Below are 24,598 nucleotides of genomic sequence, written 5' to 3'. Positions count from 1 at the left end.
CATATTATTCTGTATTTTTTGAAGTGTAAGACACACCTTCCCCCTTAAAAGAGGGAGGAAATGTCGGTATCTCTTATACATGGAATACAGCCATTTTTGGTCTCCTGAAGCCCCGCCCCATGTACATTTTATGCAAAAAATGGGCCCATTTTTGCAAAAATAAGGTGCACAGAAGGTTTGGGAGGCTTACAGAGTGCTCCTAGGGCTGGAGGAAGACAAAAACACTCCAGTTTTTGTTTTAAAAAGGCCCATTTTTTGCAACCCTTTTGAAAAAATGGGTGGAAAATTGGCCATTTTTTTTGCCTGTCCCCAGCCCCCAAGAGCTCTCTGCAGGCTTCCTAAACTCTGCGTGTTCCATTTTTCACAAAACATGTGAAAAATGGGTCAATTTTTGGGAGAAATGGGGTGTGCAGAGGGTTTGGGAGGCTTGCAAAATGCTCCTGGGGGCCGGGGAGGACAAAACCTTTGTTTCCTTACTTGCCTCTTTGAAATGTTGGTGCATCCTGTGCACCGGTGTGTCTTATAGTCTGAAAATATGGTAATTCTTCTCTAGGATTGTTGACCTGAATTCTGATATGGAGAGTCTTCCTTCTGCTTTTGAACTTTAAATTTCCTTGTTTTCCTTGGAGCTTCAGTGAGAAATTCTCTGGGTTAATCCTTCCCCCCTCATGGTGGGTATAGCAACCAGGCTTGGGATATTTCTATCTGCTCTCTGATTGGACTGAGTCTATCAAAGCTGGCAACAAGGATGTGACCTGATTTACCATCCAGGGTAATTGACACAATCCAAGCATGCCATAGAAAGTCAACAGCACACATTTATGATGCCATTTGGTGCAGAAAGGCTAACATACAATCACAAGCTTCAACGACTCACTTGCTTATGTTTTTACAAGCCAGTTTAGACAGAGGACTCAGACCAAATACTTTGCACCGTCAGGTGGCAGCGTTATCTGTATTATCTTGTGTTCTGCCTGGTCCCGGGCCACCCAGGAATGAAGAAATTAAATCAAACACACACACACAAACTTATAAAAAGAAAACAAGGGTTGTTCTTTATATTCAGAAAACTGCAAACTTGTTTATTTATTTATTCAATTTTTATGCCACCCTTCTCCTTAGACTCAGGACGGCTTACAACATGTTAGCAATGGCACTTTTTAACAGAGCCAGCATATTGCCCCCACAATCCGGGTCCTCATTTTACCCACCTCAGAAGGATGGAAGGCTGAGTCAACCTTGAGCCGGTGATGAGATTTGAACCGCTGACCTACAGATCTACAGTTAGCTTCAGTGGCCTGCAGTACAGCACCTGCTGCACCACCCCGGCTCTACCTGCTGCACAAACCACGGCATTTCAGAGCAAAGTTAGTTTAAGAGTTCAATAGGTCAGAGTTAATTACTCCAGTCAATGCAGAAGCCTTCCAGGCTTACGTCAGCCAGAAATAACTCACACTTAAATGTCAGAATGTCCAGAAATCCACAGCAAACACGAAACCACAATTCAACAAATTTTCTTCAAAACTGAGCGATAGACTCCCACACAAACCCCTCCAACCCTCCCCTTTTTCAAGGTTGCAGCAGCGTCGTTAATTCTTATCACCTGTGACCTATAATCTGTTTCTCAGTTTGCCCAGCTGCTCTTGTCTTCCCAGCATTCTCCTGACCCAAACATTCAGAATAGGATTGTTCATTAACTCTTCCCCTTCTGATTCAGATGAAACTGGCTGGAGATCTGACTGACTACATTCCCCTCTCCGCCTTTCCAGTCCCTTCCTGCTCCATTTGTCTCTCCGCCTCTCCTGGTTCACTGTCTGATTCTTCCTCCAACCAGCTGGGTCTTCTGTAATCAGATGACTCCCACTCCTCTGCGTCAAAATCAGCAGCCAAAGGAGCTGGCCTGAAGCCAACCATAACATCTTGCAGACATAATGACTCTTTGACAACTCAACCCAATATAGGCCCTCCCAGAGTCCTTTGGGAATTGGGCGGCATAGAAATAAATACAAGAGAAACAAACAAACAAACAAAATTCTTGTGGGCAGCTTCTAACAGCGCCTTCCGTTATCCAATGCTACCCAATATGGGATCTTCCTCAAGTCTTAAAATATCTCATGGACAGTCTTTATGAATCACTGAGGAAGGCTACTTTGAGTCACTTTACATGTAAGGTGGCATTTTTGGTTACCTTCATATCAGCACGGAGAATGTCTGAATTAGCGGCGTTATCGGACAGGTCAGGCTTGTGTTTCTTCCATTCTGATAGATTAAACCTTACATTGGATCCCACTTTTCTCCATTCTGAGGTGGAACCAGCCTTCAGAAATGGGAATTCCTTGACCTATCATCTTGAGCAGGAGTGGGCAATTAATTTTGCCATGGGGCCGCATGAGAAATTGGGATGGTTTTAGAGGGCCGGATTAATATAATTAACTCAGTTCTACCCAATACTGTATATTATTGGGTAAGAACTGAGTTAATTATAATTATATATTATATATATTATATTATAATTATAATTATAAATTAATTGCCCACCCCTTCCTTCTTTGTTCCCTCCATTTCTCCTTTCTTCCTTCCTTCCTTCTCCAGATGGAGAGAAGCTTCTGTCTCTCTGATTTTCTCTGCCTTTTACAGTGATACCTCGTCTTACGAACTTAATTGGTTCTGGGACGAGGTTTGTAAGGTGAAAAGTTTGTAAGACGAAACAATGTTTCCCATAGGAATCAATGGAAAAGCGATTAATACGTGCAAGCCCAAAACTCACCCCTTTTGCCAGCCGAAGCGCCCGTTTTTGCGCTGCTGGGATTACCCTGAGGCTTCCCTCCATGGAAAACCTCATAAAAGATCCATGCAGACAGAGAGGTCTACTCAAACTCTTAAGCATTGAGAGACGGGTTGCTATTAAAAGTAAAAATATCCATAGTTACCTTGTTTTATTTCATTGGGGGGGGGGTAATTACTTTATTGGCACTATAAAAAGAATTTTAGCATCTTGAAGGAACAAATCATCTTACTTTACATTGGTCTGCTCAGTGAAAATGATAATACAGTGATCCCTCGATTTTCACGGGGGTTGCGTTCCCAGACTTCCCGCGAAAGTTGAATTTCCGTGAAGTAGAGATGCGGAAGTAAAAACACCATTTTTGGCTATGGACAGCCAAAAACTACCCCCGCGCACCCTTTTCCAAGGCCGCGCAAGGAGCCGGGCTTGAAGTTGGGGGCGGGGAGCGACGAAAGTGCGGAGGCCGGCAAAGATTGTTTTGAATGTCGGCCGCCCCTCCAGCGCCTCTGGCCCCCTCGCCGCTACCCCCCGCCCGCCCGAACCGCCCCTCTCACTGGCTTTCTTGGGGCACGAGTCCTCCTGCAGCAGCGCTGGTGGCTACGGCTTCTTGGCCTCCTCATTCAGCCGCTAGCCGCTCTGAGCACTTTGAGAATGCCCGCCCCACCCCTCTCGCAGTCTCTTAGCTGAGAGTGCTTTTGTCCCAGCTGTCAGCGAGGGGGCTGCAGGAGAGGCGGGGCAGGTGTTCTCACAGAGAGAGAGCAACAGACAGAGCGAGATAGAAAGGAGAGTGAGAGAAAGAGAGAGAGAGAGCAAGAGGGGGGAGAGTGGAAGGTAGAGAGAGAGAAATGATAGAAAAAAGGGGAGAAAAAAAGAAATGAGAAAATGATTGAAGCTGAGAATGACAGGAAAGAGAGAAGTGACTCTTGGTGATGACGTATGACGTCATCGGGTGGGAAAAACCGTGGAATATTTTTTAATTAATATTTTTTGAAAAACCATGGTATAGCCGTTTCGTGAAATTTGAACCCACGAAAATCGAGGGATCACTGTATAGTCATGCTTCTTTATAAATAAGGCTATGAATTTATATAATTGCCCTTCTAATATTGCTTGTTTTATTTTTGCCTTAGACTATGGGTGGTGACTTTTCAGGAAAGAACCAAGACTGTTCAAAAGGAATTTATGCACTTGCTGGTAAGAAATTTTAATACTACTGTGATTATAGTTAAAATTGCTGAAAACATGCCATCAAAGTTGAAAACAAACACTAGTTGTGTAATGTGGATCACTTTGAGATGGAGCTTGAAAAATGTAATAAAATGAACCTTTGGAAAAAGTCTATAGAGATTCTCAGTCATCCAGGTCATTCTAAAGATGCTTTTTTCAGGAGGCAACTGGACTTTCTTGTTTTTCTATGAAGACAGTTTGCTTCTCATCCAAGAAGCTTCTTCAGTTCTGACAGGATAGTGGAGAATGGAAGGATTTATATTCCTTGCAGACAGCTGGATAAGAAGCAAAATGCTAATTGCAACATATTTAATTTGGTTTTAGAATCCATGCACAGGTGGTGGGGAATGGGATGTATGAATATGTACAGAGTCCTTGTTTATTTTATGTTGTATGTTTGTATGAAAAGTTTCCCCTTTCATTTTATTCTTCTGGAAGGGAAACAGATCATCTGATTCCCTAGCTTATGATATGTGAATCAAGAAAATTAAACCTCAGTTAATAGCTCAGCAACTCAGAACTTGTATTTAGATTTTTTAAAACAACTAAGTTATGATTCCTGGTTTAAATTATAATTTCAGATACACATACAATGCAAGTTGGGAATTGGGTCGGATGTCATTGATGTTACAGGCATTCTTCAAGCAATTCTGAAGGAAGAGGGATGGGAGTTGGAATAGCGCAAGCCTGTTTATATTCCATTCTGTTTCTGTCTTTTGCATCAAAATACAGTTCCATACTACATGTGAACTCTGTATTTATAGATAAAGCATAATGAACACAGAAAGCATTTTATAAATTCCAGCATTTTTTAGCTGATCGCTCAGAATAGTTAATAAATATATCCATATGTGAACTGTTGTGCGTTTCTGAAGTTTTCCCATTTCCTGTAATTGTAATCTATTTGCAGCTAGAGATGTCTTTTTAATGTTGAAGAAGCCAAATTATAAAAAACTGGATCTTCAAGTATATGCAACGTTTTTCGAGATTTATAGTGGAAAGGTACGTGATTTATTCCTAAAATATATAATTTCTGAATCTTTATCCTCTATCTATTCTTGTCCTCTGTTTTATATAAACAACTGTTTCAACAAAACTAAATTAATACTCCATAAATTCCTTAGCTAACACATACATCTCTTCTCTCTCCCTCCTTCCCACTCCCCCCATAAGGTTTTCGACTTACTAAACAGGAAGACAAAATTAAGAGTGTTAGAAGATGGTAAACAGCAAGTCCAGGTGGTTGGATTACAGGAGCGAGAGGTTAAATGTGTTGAAGATGTTCTAAAACTTATTGAGATAGGCAACAGTTGCAGGTATTCTTATCCTCCCCTCTTTTCACATTATGAAATTATAGTAGATAGATAAAATTTGAAAAATTAAATACTGTAGTTTGATTTTTTTTAAAAAAAAATATGTAATTTCTTGGAGTACAACCTAAATGAAGTTTCTGAATTGCATATGTTTTAAAGAAGAGTTTTTGTTTCATACAATTTCTAAATAGATTTTCCTGATTTAATAAGGAAGCAGTTTTAATGTAATTAAATTACTGTTTTCAAATGTATTAATTATTTTAAGCATTGTCCCATTTTATGTTCACATGTAAATATATTTTAAATATTTTTAAGGAATCTAGAAATATTGTAAAATTATATGTACCTTTCAAATGTTTCTTACTTTGATTATTGTTAGAATATGCCTTAATTTTTAACAGAAATTATAGACTTATCAGTGTTGAATGCACCAATCTTGTGTTAATAACATTCAGTGACATTTCATTCTGTCTTCCCCCCTATCTCTTTGTTAAAGAACATCTGGCCAAACATCAGCCAATGCACACTCATCTCGAAGTCATGCAGTATTTCAGATCATTATCCGGAGGAAAGGGAAGCTACATGGTAAATTTTCCCTAATTGACTTGGCTGGAAATGAAAGAGGAGCTGATACTTCCAGTGCAGATAGGCAAACTCGGCTAGAAGGTGCTGAAATTAACAAGAGCCTTTTAGCACTCAAGGTAAAATAAATACTTGTCACAGAATTCAAGCTACTCATTGGCTTTCCACATTATATCAAATGCAAAACTTTTCAAAAACATTTGTTTACTACATTAATGGTTTATATAGATGATGGTCATTCCATTTTAAATGCTTACATATAATGGCCACTATATATGGTACACGTGAACATAAGTACAAAATGATAAGTAATGTGAATTGATTATATTTGTCATTTCAAGTTGTTTACTTAATTGCTAAGAATAGATATAAAGTTGATGCTGGAGCATCTCAAACAAGTTTGATTAGTTATGAAACTAATTTGGTCCTTTAGTTTATAGGAAATAGAACTTATGCATTGCTTGAAAAAAAGCTGTAAGCAAGAAAATGATGGACTACTAACCACTTGAGCTTTTATACCAGTTGCTAGCTGCTTAAACCTGAATGTTTAGTCCCTACAGGATTTTATTTTTTGCCAGTCCAGTATTCTTGATAAAAACTTTTTATTTAATATAATTGGTACTTCACTTCTTCAATTTGAATATGTAATTGTAGTTGTATTATTTTCTGCATATTGTAAATGTTATTACCGTGTTTCCCCGATAGTAAGACACCCCCGATTGTAAGACATATGGGGGGTTTCAGGGGGGTCGGCTAATATAAGCCCTACCCCGAAAGTAAGACATATGTCTTACTTTCGGGGAAACACGGTACTAAAAGCGAGGGAGCTGCGCGCCCAGGAGAGTCTCCCTTACGCAGCCTGGTGCCAGCTGGCTCTCCTCGCGCAGACCTGCTCCCAGATCGGCAACCCGGACCCGTCGCCTTCTTCCAAGCTCTCCAGCGGCGCCGACAAAGAGACGTCCAAAGGCGGACCCTTGAAGCTCAGCGACATCGGCGCCGAGGACAAGTCCAGCTTCAAGCCTTACTCCAAACCCGGCGCGGATAAGAAGGACTCCTCGGCCGGCGGAGGAAGCGCGGCGGCGGCGGCAGGCTCCGGAGGGAGCTCGGGCGGTGGTGAGAAGACGGGATTCCGGGTGCCGAGCGCCACCTGCCCGCCGTTCACGACAAGGACAGGCAGCCCCAGTTCCAGCGGCTCGGCCTGCTCGCCCGGCCTCTTGCCCGGCGGGGAGAGCAAAGGCGGCGGCGGGAGTAGCGGAGGCGAGGCGGAGAAGAAAGAAGCGGCGGATAGCTGCGGCAAGGGCGCATCCGACGGCGCGTCCCGCTTGGCTTCTTCCAGCGGCCTCTCCGCCGAGCTGAGCCAAAGCCACAAGGGCTCCAAGGCGGGGCTCTGCCGGCTTGGTGGCGCCCGTCTCCCCTTACAAGCCGGGCCAGACCGTTTTCCCGCTGCCGCCGCCGGCCAGCATGAGCTACCCGGGCTCGTTAGCTGGAGCGTATGCCGGCTACCCCCGCAGTTCCTGCCGCCGGGCGTGGCGCTTGACCCCAGCAAAGCCGGCGGTGGGAGCGGCGGCAAAGCGGCGGGGTCCAGCCCTCTAACCGGCGCCTCGCCAGCTATCCGCCGCTTCTTTCTTCTCCGCCTCGCCTCCGCTACTCCCACCGCCACCTTTGCTCTCCCCGCCAGGCAAGAGGCCGGGCGAGCAGGCCGAGCTGCTGGAACTGGGGCTGCCTGTCCTTGGCGTGAACGGCGGGCAGGTGGCGCTCGGCACCCGGAATCCCATCTTCTCGCCACCGCCCGAGCTCCATCCGGAGCCTGCCGCCACCGCGGCGCTTCCTCCGCCGGCCGAGGAGTCCTTCTTATCCGCGCCGGGTTTGGAGTAAGGCTTGAAGCTGGACTTGTCCTCGGCGCCGATGTCGCTGAGCTTCAAGGGTCCGCCTTTGGACGTCTTTGTCGGCGCCTCTGGACGCGACGCTGGAGAGCTTGGAAGAAGGCGACGGGTCCGGGTTGCCGATCTGGGAGCAGGTCTGCGCGAGGAGAGCCAGCGGGCTCTTCTTGGCGTCCAGCTGCACGGGGCCGTAAGGGGAGAGGAGAGGAAAGAGAAAGCTGGCACCAGGCTGCGTAAGGGAGACTCTCCTGGGCGCGAAGCTCCCTCTCCAGCGCCGCGAACTGCTCCGACGCCTCCGACACGTTGGGCTTGCGCAGGAAGCGCAGTCGGAGCTTAGACGACACCAGCCGGTAGCGCGTCAGGAAGTCGCCGCCGGCTCCGGCGCCCGAAGAGGCCTCTCCCGGGCCAAAGCCCGAAGACGAGCCGGCCCCGGTGCCCGGGACAATATAAGACATACCCCGAAAGTAAGACATAGTGGGGCTTTGGGGGATAAAAAGAAAGTAAGACACTGCCTTACTTTCGGGGAAACACGGTAGGACCAAATAAGAAAAAAACATGACAAAAATGAAAAAAATATAGCAGAAATTTTATTTTACATGCTCATACTCATATACCCTCCCTCTCTTTCTCACTGCGTTCTTTTAATGGTGATTAATATGGAAGGGTAAATAAGCCTTAGAATAATTGTACATAGACAATTGTACTTTGGGGGAGTACAGGTAGTTCTCAATTTACAGCAGTCTGCTTAGTGACCATACAAATTTACAACTGCACTGAAAAATTTTAATGGTCCACTAAGCGGACTGCTGTAAATTGAGGTCTACCTGTACTCACCCAAAGTACAGTTGTCTATGTACAATTATTCTAAGGCTTATTTACCCTTCCATATTAATCACCATTAATATTTTCCAAATTTAAGACCATTCTCATGGTCATGAGATTTATATTCAGATGCTTGGCACCTGGTTCATATTTACAACAGTTGCACTATCCTGGGGTCACGTAATCCCTTGTTTGCAACCTTCTGACAAGCAAAATCAATAGGGAAGCCAGATTCACTTAACCACTGTGTTACTAATTTAACAACTGTAGTGATTCATGTGGCAAGAAAAGTTGTAAAATGGGGCAAAACTTGTATTTGTTATGTTTACAATATAGATCTTTTACAGGTAATCCTAGACTTACATTTCACTTAGTGACTATTCCAAACTTACAATGGCATTGAAAAAAGTGACTTATAATGGTTTTTTACATTACAACTAGTGCAGTATCCCTATGGTGACATCATTAAAATCTCTAACAATAATTTCTTTTTAAACTGCTCATTAATTTCCAAGTTTTGTCAGTTTATCAAGCCCCATCACATAGTTTCGTAGCGAAACGTCACTAGTTTAAAATAAATATTGTAATTGATTAAATTCAAGGATGAGCAAGCCCATCATCTTTTCTATTGCCATTGAAGTTGGCTCAGATTTGGCTGTCAGATTTAATTCATATTTTACTTATGAGCTTATGAGTCTGGAGGACAGAAGGAAAAGGGGGGACATGATCGAAACATTTAAATATGTTAAAGGGTTAAATAAGGTTCAGGAGGGAAGTGTTTTTAATAGGAAAGTGAACACAAGAACAAGGGGACACAATCTGAAGTTAGTTGGGGAAAAGATCAAAAGCAACATGAGAAAATATTATTTTACTGAAAGAGTAGTAGATCCTTGGAACAAACTTCCAGCAGACGTGGTTGGTAAATCCACAGTAACTGAATTTAAACATGCGTGGGATAAACATATATCCATTGTAAGATAAAATACAGGAAATAGTATAAGGGCAGACTAGATGGACCATGAGGTCTTTTTCTGCCGTCAGTCTTCTATGTTTCTATGTTTCTATGAGCTTGTATATGAGGTTGTTGGCATTTTTGCAAAGTGGATGCAAGGGTGAAATCCAGCAGGTTCTGACAGTTTCTGGAGAACTGGTAGTGGAAATTTGAGTAGTTCAGAGAATCGGCAAATACCATCTCTGAGTAGCCCGAGAGTGGGGTGGGAATGGAGATTTTGCAATATCCTTCCTTTAGGAAATATCCTTCCCTTAGGGAGGGAATGGGGATTTTGTAGTATCTTTCCCCTGGAGTGGGATTGGAATGGAGATTTTGCAGTATCCTTCCCCTGCCACACCCACCAAGCCACACCACGCCCACAGAACTGGTGGTGAAAAATTGGATTTCACCACTGTGTGGATGGATAAAGAGGAAAGAAATGGAAAAAACCCAATGGCAGACATTTCCTTAATTTCTAATTTCACTTGGTAAACATTTCATATAACAAGAGATTAATCTTGAGGAAGTGTCAGCTTTCTTTAAAAAGATCCTGTTTGCAGAACTGTGCAACAGCAAATGTGTTAAATCTTCCTTAAGCCACTTTCTTGTTCAAATGATTTTAATACTGTAGGGTGGATGCTCTATTGGTCACGAGGGGCAGTAGCAAATATGTTCATGACTCTGTGTTCAACCAGATTCAAATGGAATTTCAATGTCAACTGTACACAATCTTAATTCTATCTTTAATGTATAATATTTTCTTAATTGGAAATATACTGTAATATTTAAAGAAGAACCTGGGGGAACTTACTCAACTTGTCATCCATTATTTGTTGTACAAATTTGCAGTTGTTTTAAAATAAAGTTTGCATTGGTTCTGAGGAGAAAACATAAACATCTTAATTCTTACAGGAGTGCATCAGAGCCTTAGGCCGAAATAAACCTCATACTCCATTTAGAGCAAGTAAACTTACTCAGGTCTTAAGAGATTCATTCATTGGAGAAAACTCTCGCACCTGTATGGTAAGTGTTGCAGAGTGTTTTCACTGCGTGAAAAATAATGCTTGGGGATTGTATAAAAATAAGTGATATATACCTGCTGGAACTCAATAAGTTCCTGAATTTCTGCTCCTTAAACTAAAACATTGTTATTGTGTGATTTATGAAGATGTTACTGGAATATCCTGGCAATTTTTCTGGTGTCCTATACTTGTAGTATATTAATTTTTAAAAAAATCCTCACTTAAGTTGCAAGATAATACAACTTTCTCACATAAATTTTGAGAAAATGTAGCTTTCAGTTCTCACATCTTAAGAGCTGGGGTGGCGCAGCAGGTAGAGTGCTGTACTGCAGGCGACTAAAGCTGACTGCTAGATCTGCAGGTTGGCAGTTCAAATCTCATCACCGGCTCAAGGTTGACTCAGCCTTCCATCCTTCCGAGGTGGGTAAAATGAGGACCCGGATTGTGGGGGCAATAAGCTGGCTCTGTTAAAAAGTACTATTGCTAATATGTTGTAAGCTGCCCTGAGTCTAAGGAGAAGGGTGGCATAAAAATCAAATAAATAAATACCGTATTTTCCGGCGTATAAGACGACTTTTGAACCCCTGAAAATCTTTCCCAAAGTGGGGGGTCGTCTTATACGCCGGGTACTGATTCCACAGCACTGTTCCCCGTAGGCTGCGCCTGCGCAGACCAAAATACCGCCCCGCCCGCCCTTTTCCATGGGCGCGCAGTCCCCATCCCCCTGCCAGCCCATGGGGGGGCGGGGGCGGGTAGGCGCCGACAGTAGAAGGCGCTGCCCCCGCCCGATCCGCTCCCTCGCCTCCTCTTCTGCCGAAAGAAACGCGCCGAAGCTGCCTGCTTAAGCCTCGCATTGCTCCACCCTGCTTCGTCCTGCCTGTAATCCTCCGTTGTGTTTTCGGGGGGGGGGGGGGGGGCGGCGGGAAAACCCTATGCTGGCCAGGAAAGCCGGGTTTGCTTTCCGTGAAAGCAGCGTGCCTTTTAAACACGCTGCTTTCCTGGACCTCTTTCCTGGGGGGGGGGGAGTGGCCTCCTCCCCCACCCACCCAGGAAAATGTTGCAAGAAAGCAGCGTGTTTAAAAGGCGCGCTGCTTTCACGGAAAGCAAACCCGGCTTTCCTGGCCAGCACAAGGCTTTCCCGCCGCTTCCCCCCCCCCCCCCGAAAACACAACGGAGGTCCAGGATGACAGGCGAAGCGGGGTGGAGCAACGCGAGGCTCAAGCTGGTACCGGAAGACCTCCGTTGTGTTTTCTGCTGGGGGTGGGGGGCAGGAGGACCTTCATGGCTTTTCCGGGCAGCTGGCTTGAGCCTTGTGCATGTCAGCAAAGCCGGAGACGTGGAGAGAAAGGAAAGAGAGGGAGGGATAGAAGAGAGGAAAGAAGGAGGGAGGGAGGGAAGGGAGAGAAAAATGAACGAGGGGGAGAGAGAAAGGGAGGAAGAGAGGAAGGAATGAAGAGATAAATATAAAGGGAGAGAGGGAGGGGAAGGAAGGAAAAGAGAAAGAGAAAAAAGTGGAAGGAAGAGAGAAGGAAAGAAAGGGAGAGAGAAAGAGAGAAGACAGGAAGGAAGAGAGAGTGAGAGAGGGAAAGAAAGAGTGAGAGAGGAGAGAGGAAGAGAGAGTGAGAGAGAGGAAGAAAGCAAGAAAGAGAAAGGAGTGGAAGGAAGAGAGAGGGAGAGAGAAATGATAGAAAAAAGGGGGGAAGAGAAATGAGAAAATGATTGAGGCAGAGAATGACAGGAAAGAGAGAGAAATAGAGAGAGAAGTGACTCTTGATTTAAAGCATATGGTAAAAGCACTTAAATAATAACAGAGAAAAAACCCCCCAGCCCTCACCTGTTTTTATTAATAGTTATGTTTTTGGATTTGCTGGTTGTTTTAGTTTTAATAGTAATAGAGTTTGGTTTTGTTTTATTATTATTAATTTATTTTAATAAAAAAGTAGAGATTTTATTTATTTATTTATTTATTTATTTATTTATTTATTTATTTATTTATTTATTTATTTATTTATTTATTTATACTCCTATGCCGCCCAGTCCCAAGGGGACTGCTGCTCAGACACTATACTTTTCCGCCGCTTCTTTCTTCTCCGCCTCGCCTCCGCTACTCCTGCTGCCACCTTTGCTCTCCCCGCCGGGGGTAGTCTTATACGGCGAGTATATCTCAGATTCTATATTTTAACTGGAAAAGTTAGGGGGTCGTCTTATACACCCAGTCGTCTTATACGCCGGAAAATACGGTAAATCTCCCATTGCTGCTTCTATATGTTATAACAAAATTCTTAGCCCATTTTATCATGCATTCTTTAACTTTTTCTTCTGTTGCAAATTTCAGTAAAGCTTATACTATACATTTTAGCCAGAGGTGGGCTTCTGCAGGTTCAGGTGAGCCGATAGTTGCGACCTGCGGGTGGGCCTGCTCACCTGCTTGGGTACAATCCCATCCTATATCGCTGTGTTGTTTGATGGTGCACAGATGTGTGGATGAGAGAGCCGGGGTGGTACAGCAGGTAGAGTGCAGTACTGCAGGCCACTGAAACTGACTGTAGATCTGTAGGTCAGCGGTTCAAATCTCATCACCGGCTCAAGGTTGACTCAGCCTCCCATCCTTCCGAGGTGGGTAAAATGAGGACCAGGATTGTGGGGGCAATAGGCTGGCTCTGTTAAAAAGTGCTATTGCTAACATTGTTGTAAGCCTCCCTGAGTTTAAGGAGAAGGGCGGCATAAAAATAAAATAAAATAAATAAATAAATGAGGCGCGTGAGCAAATTACCGTATCTTGTGATGCTACATATATGTGCAGATAGTGCCTGTGAGCGAATTCCCATATTTTATGACGCCGTACGCATGTGCATATGGCACGCGGGCGAGTGAAGCAAATGTGTGTGCTTGCTCGCATTTCTGGTGCTGGGCGAACTGGTTGGTACAGTATGTGACGTCCATCTCTGATTTTAGCCATCACACGTTCCTCAAAATCAACTATTCTTTTTAAAAAAAAAATAATTTCCAAATAATTGAAGTGTATACATTTGTTATTCTTCAAGAAAATAATTCTGGCATTTCCCCCCCTCTCAGATTGCTACTATTTCTCCAGGGATGGCATCTTGTGAAAACACTCTAAATACACTAAGATATGCAAATAGGTAAGAGGAGTATTTGTTTAAAATATTTATGTAAAACTTTAATTTTAATGCTTTGCTAGCAGTATTATATTGTTAGACACACACACATATCTATATAATTAGAAAATTCAAATTTAACATGGAAGTTAAAAGAAATAAAAGTACAGATAAACTATGAAAAATGTTTGCTTCCATTTAACAACATTTTGAAAAGAGAAGTTTAAGACTCAATCACTTTAGTACCTTACTAAGTTGCTCAGTATATGCTGGACTATTGGCCTCTTTAAAATTGAGGTTTGATGTTTTAATGTTCTTGGGTTTTCAGATGGCAACTGGTTAGGGCTCAGAAATTAAGCAGGGAGTATCTAGTTGGAAAAGAGCTGCCAGGGAATATCAGTCCTATGGACAGGTTAGGAAGGTTCAGGAAGAAGGTGATGCAAGAAAACTACATGGACATATCTGTGAGGTCACCAGGACTGAAGTCGACTGGAAAGAGACTTGACTTATATTTAATATATAAGTTCCAGTTTTTAATGAAGCACATTCCAAGCATGTGTAGTTAGATAATACTACAAATTGCATTGAATTCATACTCTGTAATGTGTCATTAAGTCCATGTTACTTAAATCAGCAATATAGGCAATGAAACCTGCTACTTTCAATTGATGAAGTTATACAAATTAATCTGTATTCAGAGGTGTACTTCATAGACCATTAGTGGGGAGATAGGATCTTAATTTGGTTCCAGCCATTGACCTTTAAGATGTTCAAGTTTCCACCCATTTACTTCAATACATTGTTGTTAATTTTCTCCAAGAGGTTTAACAGACTTAAGTCTAGATAGATTGTGAAGCATTTTGTGCAGTTGCAAACATGATTGTCATTGTTTTTTACAAGAACACTTTCTTTTAATTTCTCTGCTGTATCTTGCTGCTGCAGAGTAAAGGAATTTGGAATTAGTCCTTCGGACATTCCCTTCTCACAGGGTAGTGGCAGTCGCTCTGATCTCTCTCCTTCCTATGAGTATGACGACTTTTCTCCTTCAATCACCAGGTCTACTTCATTCTTTACATGGAATGCTAATTTTAGTGGTTTATTTTTATATTCTGGTGTGTAATTTTAAAGACATACTTCTATTTATTTTCTCCCCTAAATCATCTTTATTTTTCCATTCAGTTTGACAGATGGTAAAACTGCATGGCCTGCAAATCATCTTCCGAATTAGCATTCACCTATTCCAAACATTTCATGCCAAGTTTTTTTGTTTACCTCAAAGTATAAGAGGTGGTGATGTCACTTTTTTGTACTAGTAGATCCTCATCTGAGTAATAGATGCACAGTACTGATTCATTTTATATGTGGATTATTTGTGCATACAACTTTGTGGGAGAGAGATGCGAAACAACTATATAATTCAATATTGTGTTTGCGATTTTCTAATTTTGTAATTAATATATTTTGATTGACTCCTACTATTACAAACACACATGCTCATGAAGTTGACATCACCACCATTTATGTAAATTGCCTGTGAATTCATGAAATGATTTCCCCCCTGCTTAAATTCAAAATATATTAATTTTTAAATAAACATCTGTCTTAAAAATGTAGAGTCAAGGAACTAACAGTTGATCCCACTGCTGCTGGTGATGTCCGTCCAATCATGCATCACGCTCCAAATCAGATTGATGACTTGGATGCACAGTGGGGTGTTGGGAGTTCACCTCAGAGAGATGATCTTAAACTTCTTTGTGAACAAAATGTGAGTAACTCAGGTATCACAGTTCTGGAAATGCAAATTTTAGTTAATCAGTTAAAATTATTTAAACATCAAATCGTCTTATTTTGTATACATTCTTCCTAATCAAGCTTAGAGATTTTTGAGTTCATGGGGCTAGCAAAAGGTTTTTATATTCTCATTTGAGTTTTTTGAGAGTGTATACATGTAAAATACATCCAAAGTTTGTCCAGTTGTCATGATTCAACCTTCCGACACCTTTGCCTGGATGACTTGAGAATCTTCATTGACATTCAAAATCCCAAGTGTCTTTGATTAGACTATTTGGGGTTTAAAAACATGAATATCACTAACACTGGGAACAGCAATTTTGTTGTTTTAAATCTGTGACTTGTTTTCAACTACCTTTTGGTCTCTGGATCCAAAAATAACTACAGTTTTTTGTCTAATGGAAATTGCAGTTTAATGTTTCCAAATGTAAAATAATGCACTTGGGGAAAAGGAATCCTCAATCTGAGTATTGTATCGGCAGTTCTGTGTTAGCAAATACTTCAGAAGAAAAGGATTTAGGGGTAGTGATTTCTGACAGTCTCAAAATGGGTGAACAGTGCAGTCAGGCAGTAGGGAAAGCAAGTAGGATGCTTGGCTGCATAGCTAGAGGTATAACAAGCAGGAAGAGGGAGATTATGATCCCGCTATATAGAGCGCTGGTGAGACCACATTTGGAATACTGTGTTCAGTTCTGGAGACCTCACCTACAAAAAAATATTGACAAAATTGAACGGGTCCAAAGACGGGCTACAAGAATGGTGGAAGGTCTTAAGCATAAAACGTATCAGGAAAGACTTAATGAACTCAATCTGTATAGTCTGGAGGACAGAAGGAAAAGGGGGGACATGATCGAAACATTTAAATATATTAAAGGGTTAAATAAGGTCCAGGAGGGAAGTGTTTTTAATAGGAAAGTGAACACAAGGACAAGGGGACACAATCTGAAGTTAGTTGGGGGAAAGATCAAAAGCAACATGAGAAAATATTATTTTACTGAAAGAGTAGTAGATCCTTGGAACAAACTTCCAGCAGATGTGGTTGGTAAATCCACAGTAACTGAATTTAAACATGCCTGGGATAAACATATATCCATCCTAAGATAAAATACAGAAAATAGTATAAGGGCAGACTAGATTGACCATGAGGTCTTTTTCTGCCGTCAGACTTCTATGTTTCTATCACGTCAACTATAGGATACCATCAACAGTCATACAAATAGTAACAAATTATTACAGGGTAAATTTATCATTGTGTAACTTCAGGTTGATGAAAAGGTTGTAATCTTTGAGGAGTTGGGCAGCATATAAATTAGATAAGTAAGTAAGTAAGTAAATGAATGAATGAATGAATAAACAAATAAACAGTATGTTTCAAAGTATACTCCGTCATTTCTTTCTTCAAAATGTTATTTTCTTTGATCTCTATTTTGAAACTCATTACAATGAGGTTTACTGTTTCTTAAAGGAGGAAGAAGTTTCACCACAGTTATTCACTTTTCATGAAGCAGTGTCACAGATGGTCGAAATGGAAGAGCAGGTAGTAGAAGACCACAGAGCTGTCTTCCAGGTAAATGTTATACGGGAGATTGCACGTTATAAAATAAGACTCATACATCAACTTTGTGCAAAATGAGGTATGATAGTGGAACTGAATTGCCTTATGGTTGGTGTAGTACAGCATATGCCCCTGTCAATTTGGTGAGAGGGAGGTGGTTGGAATGGGATGTACCGTATTTTTCAGTATATAAGATGCACTTTTTTACCTCAAAAAGGTGCGTCAAAAACTGGGTGCTTCTTATGATGTTGGGGGGGGGGGTCAGCAGCCATGGGAACTATCCTCAAGGCCTCCTGGCAGTCGTTGGCTGGAGGCCGGCGGCTTGGCCCCGGGGATGAGTGGGGTGTGTGGCAGCAGCTTCGAAGAAGCAGGCGGGCGTCCCTTTAATGAATTCAACCTGTGGAGGAGCCTGAGAGGCTGCTTCGATCATCCAGCGGGACGGGGCTCAGTTCCATCAGGCTCCACCCCAATCTCCTGCCTTCGGAGGCAGCTTTGGGGATGGCACAGAGGCATCTTTAAGACTTGTGGACTTCAACTCCCAAAGTTCATCAGCTAGCATCTGGCAGTTGTAGTCCACAACTCTTAAAAGTTGCCATGGTTGGACACTCTTGCTCTAGAAACACTCCTTTTAAGGAGTATTTCAGGTTTATCAACATCACCATATATTTCCATGCACTTCATTTGTGAAAATTGGAGTAGTCAAGAAAGGGGTCTTTGAGAACCTTGTGGTATAGTAGTAATATTAAGGCAACCTCAGCAGGGAACTGTAATTGTAAATGATTCTATCCCTAGCCATTTCTGTGACTAAAGGAACAACTTACAAAATGAATTGTCCTCATTGGTTTGTTTTGTTTATTTGTTTGAGTTAGGGGTTAGGAGTGCAACAGTCTTCAAATTTAGCAAACTTAAGGCTTGTGGACTTCAATTCCCATTTCTGAGCTAGCATGACTGGTGGAGGAATTCTGGGAATTGAAGTCCACAAGTCTTGAAGCTGTCAAGTTTGAAGTTTGTAAAAAGTTTACATGGTTTTAAAAAGTATACATGGTTGTAAAAAGTATTCTGCTACACTGGTATTTTATTGAACAATATAATACCACACCATTTGGTTCAGAATACTAAATACTAAACACACTGAGATCATCAGTGTGACCAAAGCAGTTTCAGTACTGTAACCGGGCCTGAATCCCAACCGATAAGGGTCCAGATAATCTGCTTCATCCAATGATCACAAGAGCTGGAGCGCCACCATCTTCTCAACAACCTTCGCTATAAAGGGAAGGTTCAAGACTGGACAATATATATTGGATTACCTCACTCAAGGACACGTTGATCAATGCCTGGATCCAGCCTCGTGTCACCTCCTTGCTGGCCAAAATCAGCCAGGAGGGGCACGGGTCCAACAAACATGCAGAGAAGCTCATTACTTCCATGGCCTTGTCCACTTCATCAGGGTAACCCATTCAAACTTGTCCTACACAATAAGACTAAGACTTGCCCCTGTCATGTCTGCTGATATTGCCCATATATTTAAGAATATATGTTTTTAAAAATACAAGAACTTTAAAAACCATTTTTGAGATGATTTAGTTTGATATTATCATTTAAACTGATTTAAAATTCTATGAGAATTTTAATTACCTACTTCAAAATAATCTGGTTATTTAACAGAGGTGACAATCCATTTCAGTTTATATCTGATAATTCTTTTCCTTGATCTAATTATTTTGTTTCTCCCTCTTTGATGCTTTTAGGAATCAATTAGATGGTTAGAAGATGAAAAAGCGCTCCTGGAAATGACAGAAGAAGTAGACTATGATGTAGATTCATATGCTACACAACTTGAAGCAATTCTAGAACAAAAAATTTACATTTTGACGGAACTTCGAGGTAGAGGTTTTTATCTTTTTTGGAATGCTTTTTGTGTATATGAAAATTTTACTAAATTAAGAGCTACATTGTTCTAGAATTTAGGTAGTAATTGTAAAATGACTCCTTCCTCTTCCTCAGCACAATTTAAAAAAAAAATCTTATTAGAATCAGTAGATCAATAAACATACTGTATATGTAAATGGAGTTCTAGATGGTGCACTAGGTTTTTCAATTGAAATATTGTAGTATATCTCATTTTGGTTATGATTGAACATTAGAGGATAACATACAGTCATGTACCATGTAGCGGTACATAGTAACTATTATTTTCTGGGTCTCAATATAGGCCAAATTTATTATTCAGTGAATACATATTTGTTCCTGTTTAATTTCTTTTTCAAACAGTAGTTATTTATTTATTTATTAGATTTATAGGCCTCTCTTCTCGCAGACTCAGGGCAGCTTACAAGAATAAAATATATGCTAAGATAAAAATAATACAATACAATTAAAAAGTTAAGAGAAATAAAAGTAAAACCCAGTATAAAACAATCAATCATCTCTCATTCATTCTACTGGCTGGAGCAGAACAGTCCCAGGCCTGCTGACATTAATGCCTTTCGGAAGAGTAGGGGCAGTTAGAATCTCTGGGGGGAGTTGGTTCAAGAGGAATGTGGCCGCAACAGAGTAGGCTCTTCCCCACGGACCCACCCGTCGGCATTGTTTGGCTGACGGGACCTAGAAAAGGCCGACTCTTTTACTTCCCATTGAAAGTAATGCAAACTTTCTCAAGAAATTCTTCAAGGAAAATGTAAAATGCCAGTCAAGCTACAGACACTTGAATGATATTATTCTGAAAAGTCTTCTGCAAATTTCTGTACTTGGCAGGCATACAGTGGCAAATAGGCTAGGGCTAAAGCCGACATTATGAGCTTAGAAATAATCAAAATGTTAGATGACTTTGTAACAGAGTGACTGAACTTGAAAGATAGAAGGTTGGGAGTCTCACATGCCCCCACCTTCAGTGCCCCTTATCTTCAAGCACTTCACCTAGCATCCTCAACCCTAGTTTGTGAGACATCTTTCAGACAATTAAAAGATTAAAAATATTTTCTACAATGCAATTTCCTGATTATAACTTAGAATAGAATAGAATAGAATAGAATTTTTATTGGCCAAGTGTGATTGGACACACAAGGAATTTGTCTTGGTGCATATGCTCTCAACGTACATAAAATAAAATATACATTTGTCAAGAATCATGTGGTACAACACTTAATGATTGTCATACGGGTCAAACAAGCAATGAAGAAGCAATGTTAATAAATAAGTATATGATTAATGGTTCAGCCCTTCCTTCCCAGGTCAATCTTTACTAGAGATAAGCAAAAGCAAACTTTGGGGGAAAAATATGTCTGAAATAAGGCAGACTGCAGTAGGACACTGGAAACAGACCTGTCCCACTTTAAAGTGTTAGAGTTATGCTTTATAATTCTGCTAAAATTGTATAACTTGATGAATACCCTTCTCTAATTTGTTCAGAGAAAAGAAAAATGGAAGACTTTTATGCAATGCAACAATACAAATATTAATATTGCCAAACATTCCTTGTTAAATGTTTTTACCTACTGCCCCAATTCCTGGACTTTTAAACTTCCTGGATATTATATAAAAGATTAATTCTGAGGTTGCTGGGGAGAGTCAAAAGAACCCCAGTACTCATCCTTGCTTCAATGTTCAGCTTCTCCCTCCTTTTACTCCAGTTGCATCTTTGAAGTTTCCCTTTTGCTTTAAAACAGACTCAAACTTTCTGTCTCAAAAGGGGAGAAGTTGCGCCCTGTAACTTGTAGCCTACCACATGCATAAACAACACACGAGGGTAGTAACCCTAATAAATCTAACAATTGTGGGAAAATGATTCACTAGTTTATAGCATGCCATGGGTTCCTATAGTACTCGTTCATCTTGTGTTTAACGTAGAGGACTTTGCTTTCATTTACATTACATACATGAAGGGATGTTGTTAGTGATGGTCAATTGCATGTAAGCTATAGTTTGATTTATTTAGAATGGAAGCAGAAGCGTCCAGTTTTCTCTTTGTAGCCATCCTGGTAGAAGAATAGAGGGAGGTGGTGAGTAGGGATCCTGGTAGCCTTCAGGTTCTCCTTTAAGCTATACAATTTTAAAATTATATCCAAATGAAGCAGTTGGCTCGTGAATGGGGCATCGGAGGTCCACTGAAATTATTTGAGCGCTTTCCCTTTTTGGTTACTTTTTAGATAAAGTGAAATCCTTTCGCACAGCACTACAAGAAGAAGAACAGGCTAGTAAACAAATCAATCCGAAGAGACCACGTGCCCTTTGAGGCGAACCTCTGCTGCTAAAAGATGCCTGAATCTTCATTGCTAAACCATGCAGCTGGTTGGAAATGAAGTAGTAAGAAGTCTCATCTACTTGAAAGATCTAAAACTTTTGAAGTGTCTGTAGAAATGTTCCATTTCTTCCTCTCCCAGCCAACATTTCAGTTGTGTGGAACGCTCCTGAATGTCTGGAACATGCATCTAGACCAGATGGCACAACCAGGCAGGTTTGGGAGCTGGGAAGCACTTTTGTTTCAAATGTTTTAACGTACTCAAAATTGTGAATCTTTTGTTTTGGAAATCTTTGCCAATTTTTTTAAAAAAATAATGAAGTACAATGGTGGACTTGTAAAAACTTCACAGAATTTTGTTTCATTTAGTCAAATTGTTGCAAAAAAACAGCTGTGCAGTTTTGTACTTGTAAGCATGCCCACCTCATCAGTGATTGTATATACCTCTTCTTCTAAACAGCTGTGCTTACCTCTACGTGTTTTGTGCCTTGATCAAGGCAACCTGATCTTAAATGTCCTCTCTAAAGCACAGCCTTAATAAATGCCACTCTTTATTTGTCAATGTAAATTACTTTTACTATTTGTACATTTTAATGTGTGTTGTTTTTTTTGTGACTAGTTCTTCATTTCATAGTTATGTGCCATATCATTGATCTGGAATTAAAAGCTGTCAGTGTGAATTGACAGTGAGCCATTTCATTTTTTTCTCTGTATAAATCGGGAATCATGGTTTCTTTCAATGCCATAAAGAGTGACTCTAACATCATCTTTGTAAAGAACAAAGCTATAAATTAGTGAATATGTAATAAAATGGTTCTGGATTATGAAGGAGAGTTATATCTAGAGTAGTGCAGATTTACAATATGTGTCCTAGAGGGTTGTCCAAGTAAAAATGCAACCTGATCTCTACATAAGAAGAGATATCCAAAAATAGGATATCAAAATAACCCTTTTCTCTTCCTATTAAAATTGGCTTTTCGATGCATGACAGTTTACATGTGCATTAATTGTAGTTTGCAAGTAGTTAGTACTGTTGCTTTAAAAGAAAGTAGCTAATATGTATCTTCCAGTTGTATAGTGCCATCGCTGGAAAAGTGGAGTGAATTAGTATCATTTGAGGATTGGCACAATATATACTCCACGTGCTAAAAAATAATCCATGAAGCCTAAAGCCTTCATAAATGGCACTGTGTCCAGCATTTTTAAGGTGGTGGCACTTTAATATTTTTTCCAAATTGCTGTCCAAAAGAATTACCCTTTTTATGTCTTTTCTTTAAAGTCAGATTTATTCAGGACTCTCTAAGAGTTAACTCTGTTCCCAAGATATATTCCAGGCACTCCACTTCAGCAACAAACATTACTTGAAACTGTTTCCTGTTTTGTTTCTGGAACATAATCCATCTGTGCTGTGGCTAAGGGAAATACAGGGAAAGCAATGACAAGAGAGTGTAAATAAGACAATGTTTTCAGTATTTGACATAATTCCCATAAGAAGGTAGGCTGTGAAAATCCCTTGCCATTATCTTGATGACAAAGCACCTGTAAACATGAACCTGAAATAGCAATGTAGATTTTACACAATTGTGTTTAATAAATTTAATTATGAAATATAAATTAGAAATGAGAATTTTGCTTCTATAAAAGAACTACAAGTCTCAGACTGAGAATTGGTACACTTTTTTCTAAGAATTGACCTTTGTTTGTTGTTACTTTTTCTTGACAAAGCTATCATTAACATTGGTGGAAATATAAATATTTGTAGACGAATTAATTAACAGCCCATATTTTATTTTTGGCACAGAATTTATTCTGTGGCAGAGAATAAGGAATATTTGAATTAATTTTGGCTGAAGTATATACATCAACCAGAATGGAAAAACTGATAAACATAAAATTGTGTCGCTGTTCACTAGATTCTTTACTAAGCTTTTGATTTTGTTGGTTATGTCATTTGCCTAGAAACGGGGAATCTTCTGTATATTTTTTCTTTCTAGAGGGCACATCATATAAGGCAGCAGTGTCAAACTGGTAGCCCATGAGCCAGATACATTACACGCAGGCCATACCCACCCGTTCTGTAAATGGGGAAAACGTTATGAAATATCATGTGATGATGACATGTCAAGTTTGGCACCCATGAGAAGCCATCTTTTCTTTTTAATCCTACATAAGGGCATAGTTTTCTTTTGTATGCTAAGTAATGTCTATTTGATTCACCTGAAAAGAAAGTGACACATTCTCATCCCAAGATTAGATGGAGAGAAAATCTCAATTGCTGTAACATATTCACATTTAAGTTAATCTCCCAATTTTAAAGGTATTTTGCAGAAAAATCTGGTCTTTCAGGGAAAAATAGTATAATCACAATAGAAGTGATGTCTTTATGGAAGCTATTTCAGACACCTAACTTTATAGAAGTTATGCTGATAAAAAAAAAGTAGTTCAGGTTGTAGACATGGGAACTAGTAAAATAAGGCTGCATTACTATTATCTGCATGGTCAATTATTTCAGGACAGATTCCACCCCTCAAATATTACGATAGGTATATAACACGGTGATATTTTTTGTAGATGATTGACAACAGTGAAAGCATTTCAATCTTTTTTTTCCGCAAGGAACACCAGTTACACCTAAACTATACACAATAAAGGCCAGAATCATTACCAGATTAATGGATATAAGCTTGAGCAGGTGGCTAAATTTTACAATGGCTAATAGTCCATTCATCTGAGAATTGGAAAGCCTATCTTTTACATGTAGCCCAAATGGCTACATGTAAAAGAAAGCATTTCAGGTTTTTAAATTTTTTTCCATATGACGTGAGCATATTAAGTACCAGTTTGTCAATGTTTATTTATTTATTGGATTTGTATGCCGTCCCTCTCTGAGCACTCGGGCTGACAGCATATCCAAGAATGGAATTGTGAGTCCAGCGTGTTCCATTTATTAATGGGCCTAATAAGGTTGAAATTGGAGTGTGGATGACTGCTTTTAATGTTTCACTAAAGGCGAATCCAGCACCCCTGAACCAATTAACAGATTCTTTCTTTGCTCCTTGGAAATGAAAGAGCAAAATCTGCAGCCGTGTATATTTCTTCCCAGTTGATGAAAGAATGTGATACGACAACTGGAAAAATGTCAAATCAGTCTTAGGCATGTGAGCATGCAAGGAGACAGGTGTATTGTTTGCTAGCATGGTAGCTAGAAATCGGTTACATAATCTCCACTTGGCTCAACATCATAATTTTACCTTAAAACATCATGGTATCA

General features: G+C 40.5%; 1 protein-coding gene across 7 annotated transcripts in view; it reads left to right on the top strand.

Annotated features, from left to right (window-relative positions):
* Nucleotides 1-22,007, top strand: part of KIF2A (kinesin family member 2A) — an 89,352-nt gene extending 67,345 nt beyond the window's left edge. For 6 of the 7 annotated variants that reach the window (XM_070743294.1, XM_070743293.1, XM_070743291.1 and 3 more), the window contains 10 exons: nucleotides 3,916-3,979; nucleotides 4,923-5,014; nucleotides 5,186-5,328; nucleotides 5,822-6,026; nucleotides 10,513-10,623; nucleotides 13,698-13,765; nucleotides 15,356-15,506; nucleotides 16,998-17,099; nucleotides 18,839-18,974; nucleotides 21,236-22,007. In XM_070743294.1, the coding sequence (XP_070599395.1) occupies nucleotides 3,916-3,979; nucleotides 4,923-5,014; nucleotides 5,186-5,328; nucleotides 5,822-6,026; nucleotides 10,513-10,623; nucleotides 13,698-13,765; nucleotides 15,356-15,506; nucleotides 16,998-17,099; nucleotides 18,839-18,974; nucleotides 21,236-21,321 (1,158 nt within the window). In that variant the 3' untranslated portion in view covers nucleotides 21,322-22,007. Of the gene's footprint in view, nucleotides 1-3,915; nucleotides 3,980-4,922; nucleotides 5,015-5,185; nucleotides 5,329-5,821; nucleotides 6,027-10,512; nucleotides 10,624-13,697; nucleotides 13,766-14,683; nucleotides 14,798-15,355; nucleotides 15,507-16,997; nucleotides 17,100-18,838; nucleotides 18,975-21,235 lie in introns of all 7 variants that reach the window. The other variant, XM_070743298.1, reaches the window with a different exon arrangement.
* Nucleotides 22,008-24,598: the final 2,591 nt, after the last annotated feature.

This window comes from Erythrolamprus reginae, chromosome 2 (assembly GCF_031021105.1).
Source record: "Erythrolamprus reginae isolate rEryReg1 chromosome 2, rEryReg1.hap1, whole genome shotgun sequence".
NCBI lineage: Eukaryota > Metazoa > Chordata > Lepidosauria > Squamata > Dipsadidae > Erythrolamprus > Erythrolamprus reginae.
This window is presented reverse-complemented; position numbering and strand designations above follow the sequence as displayed.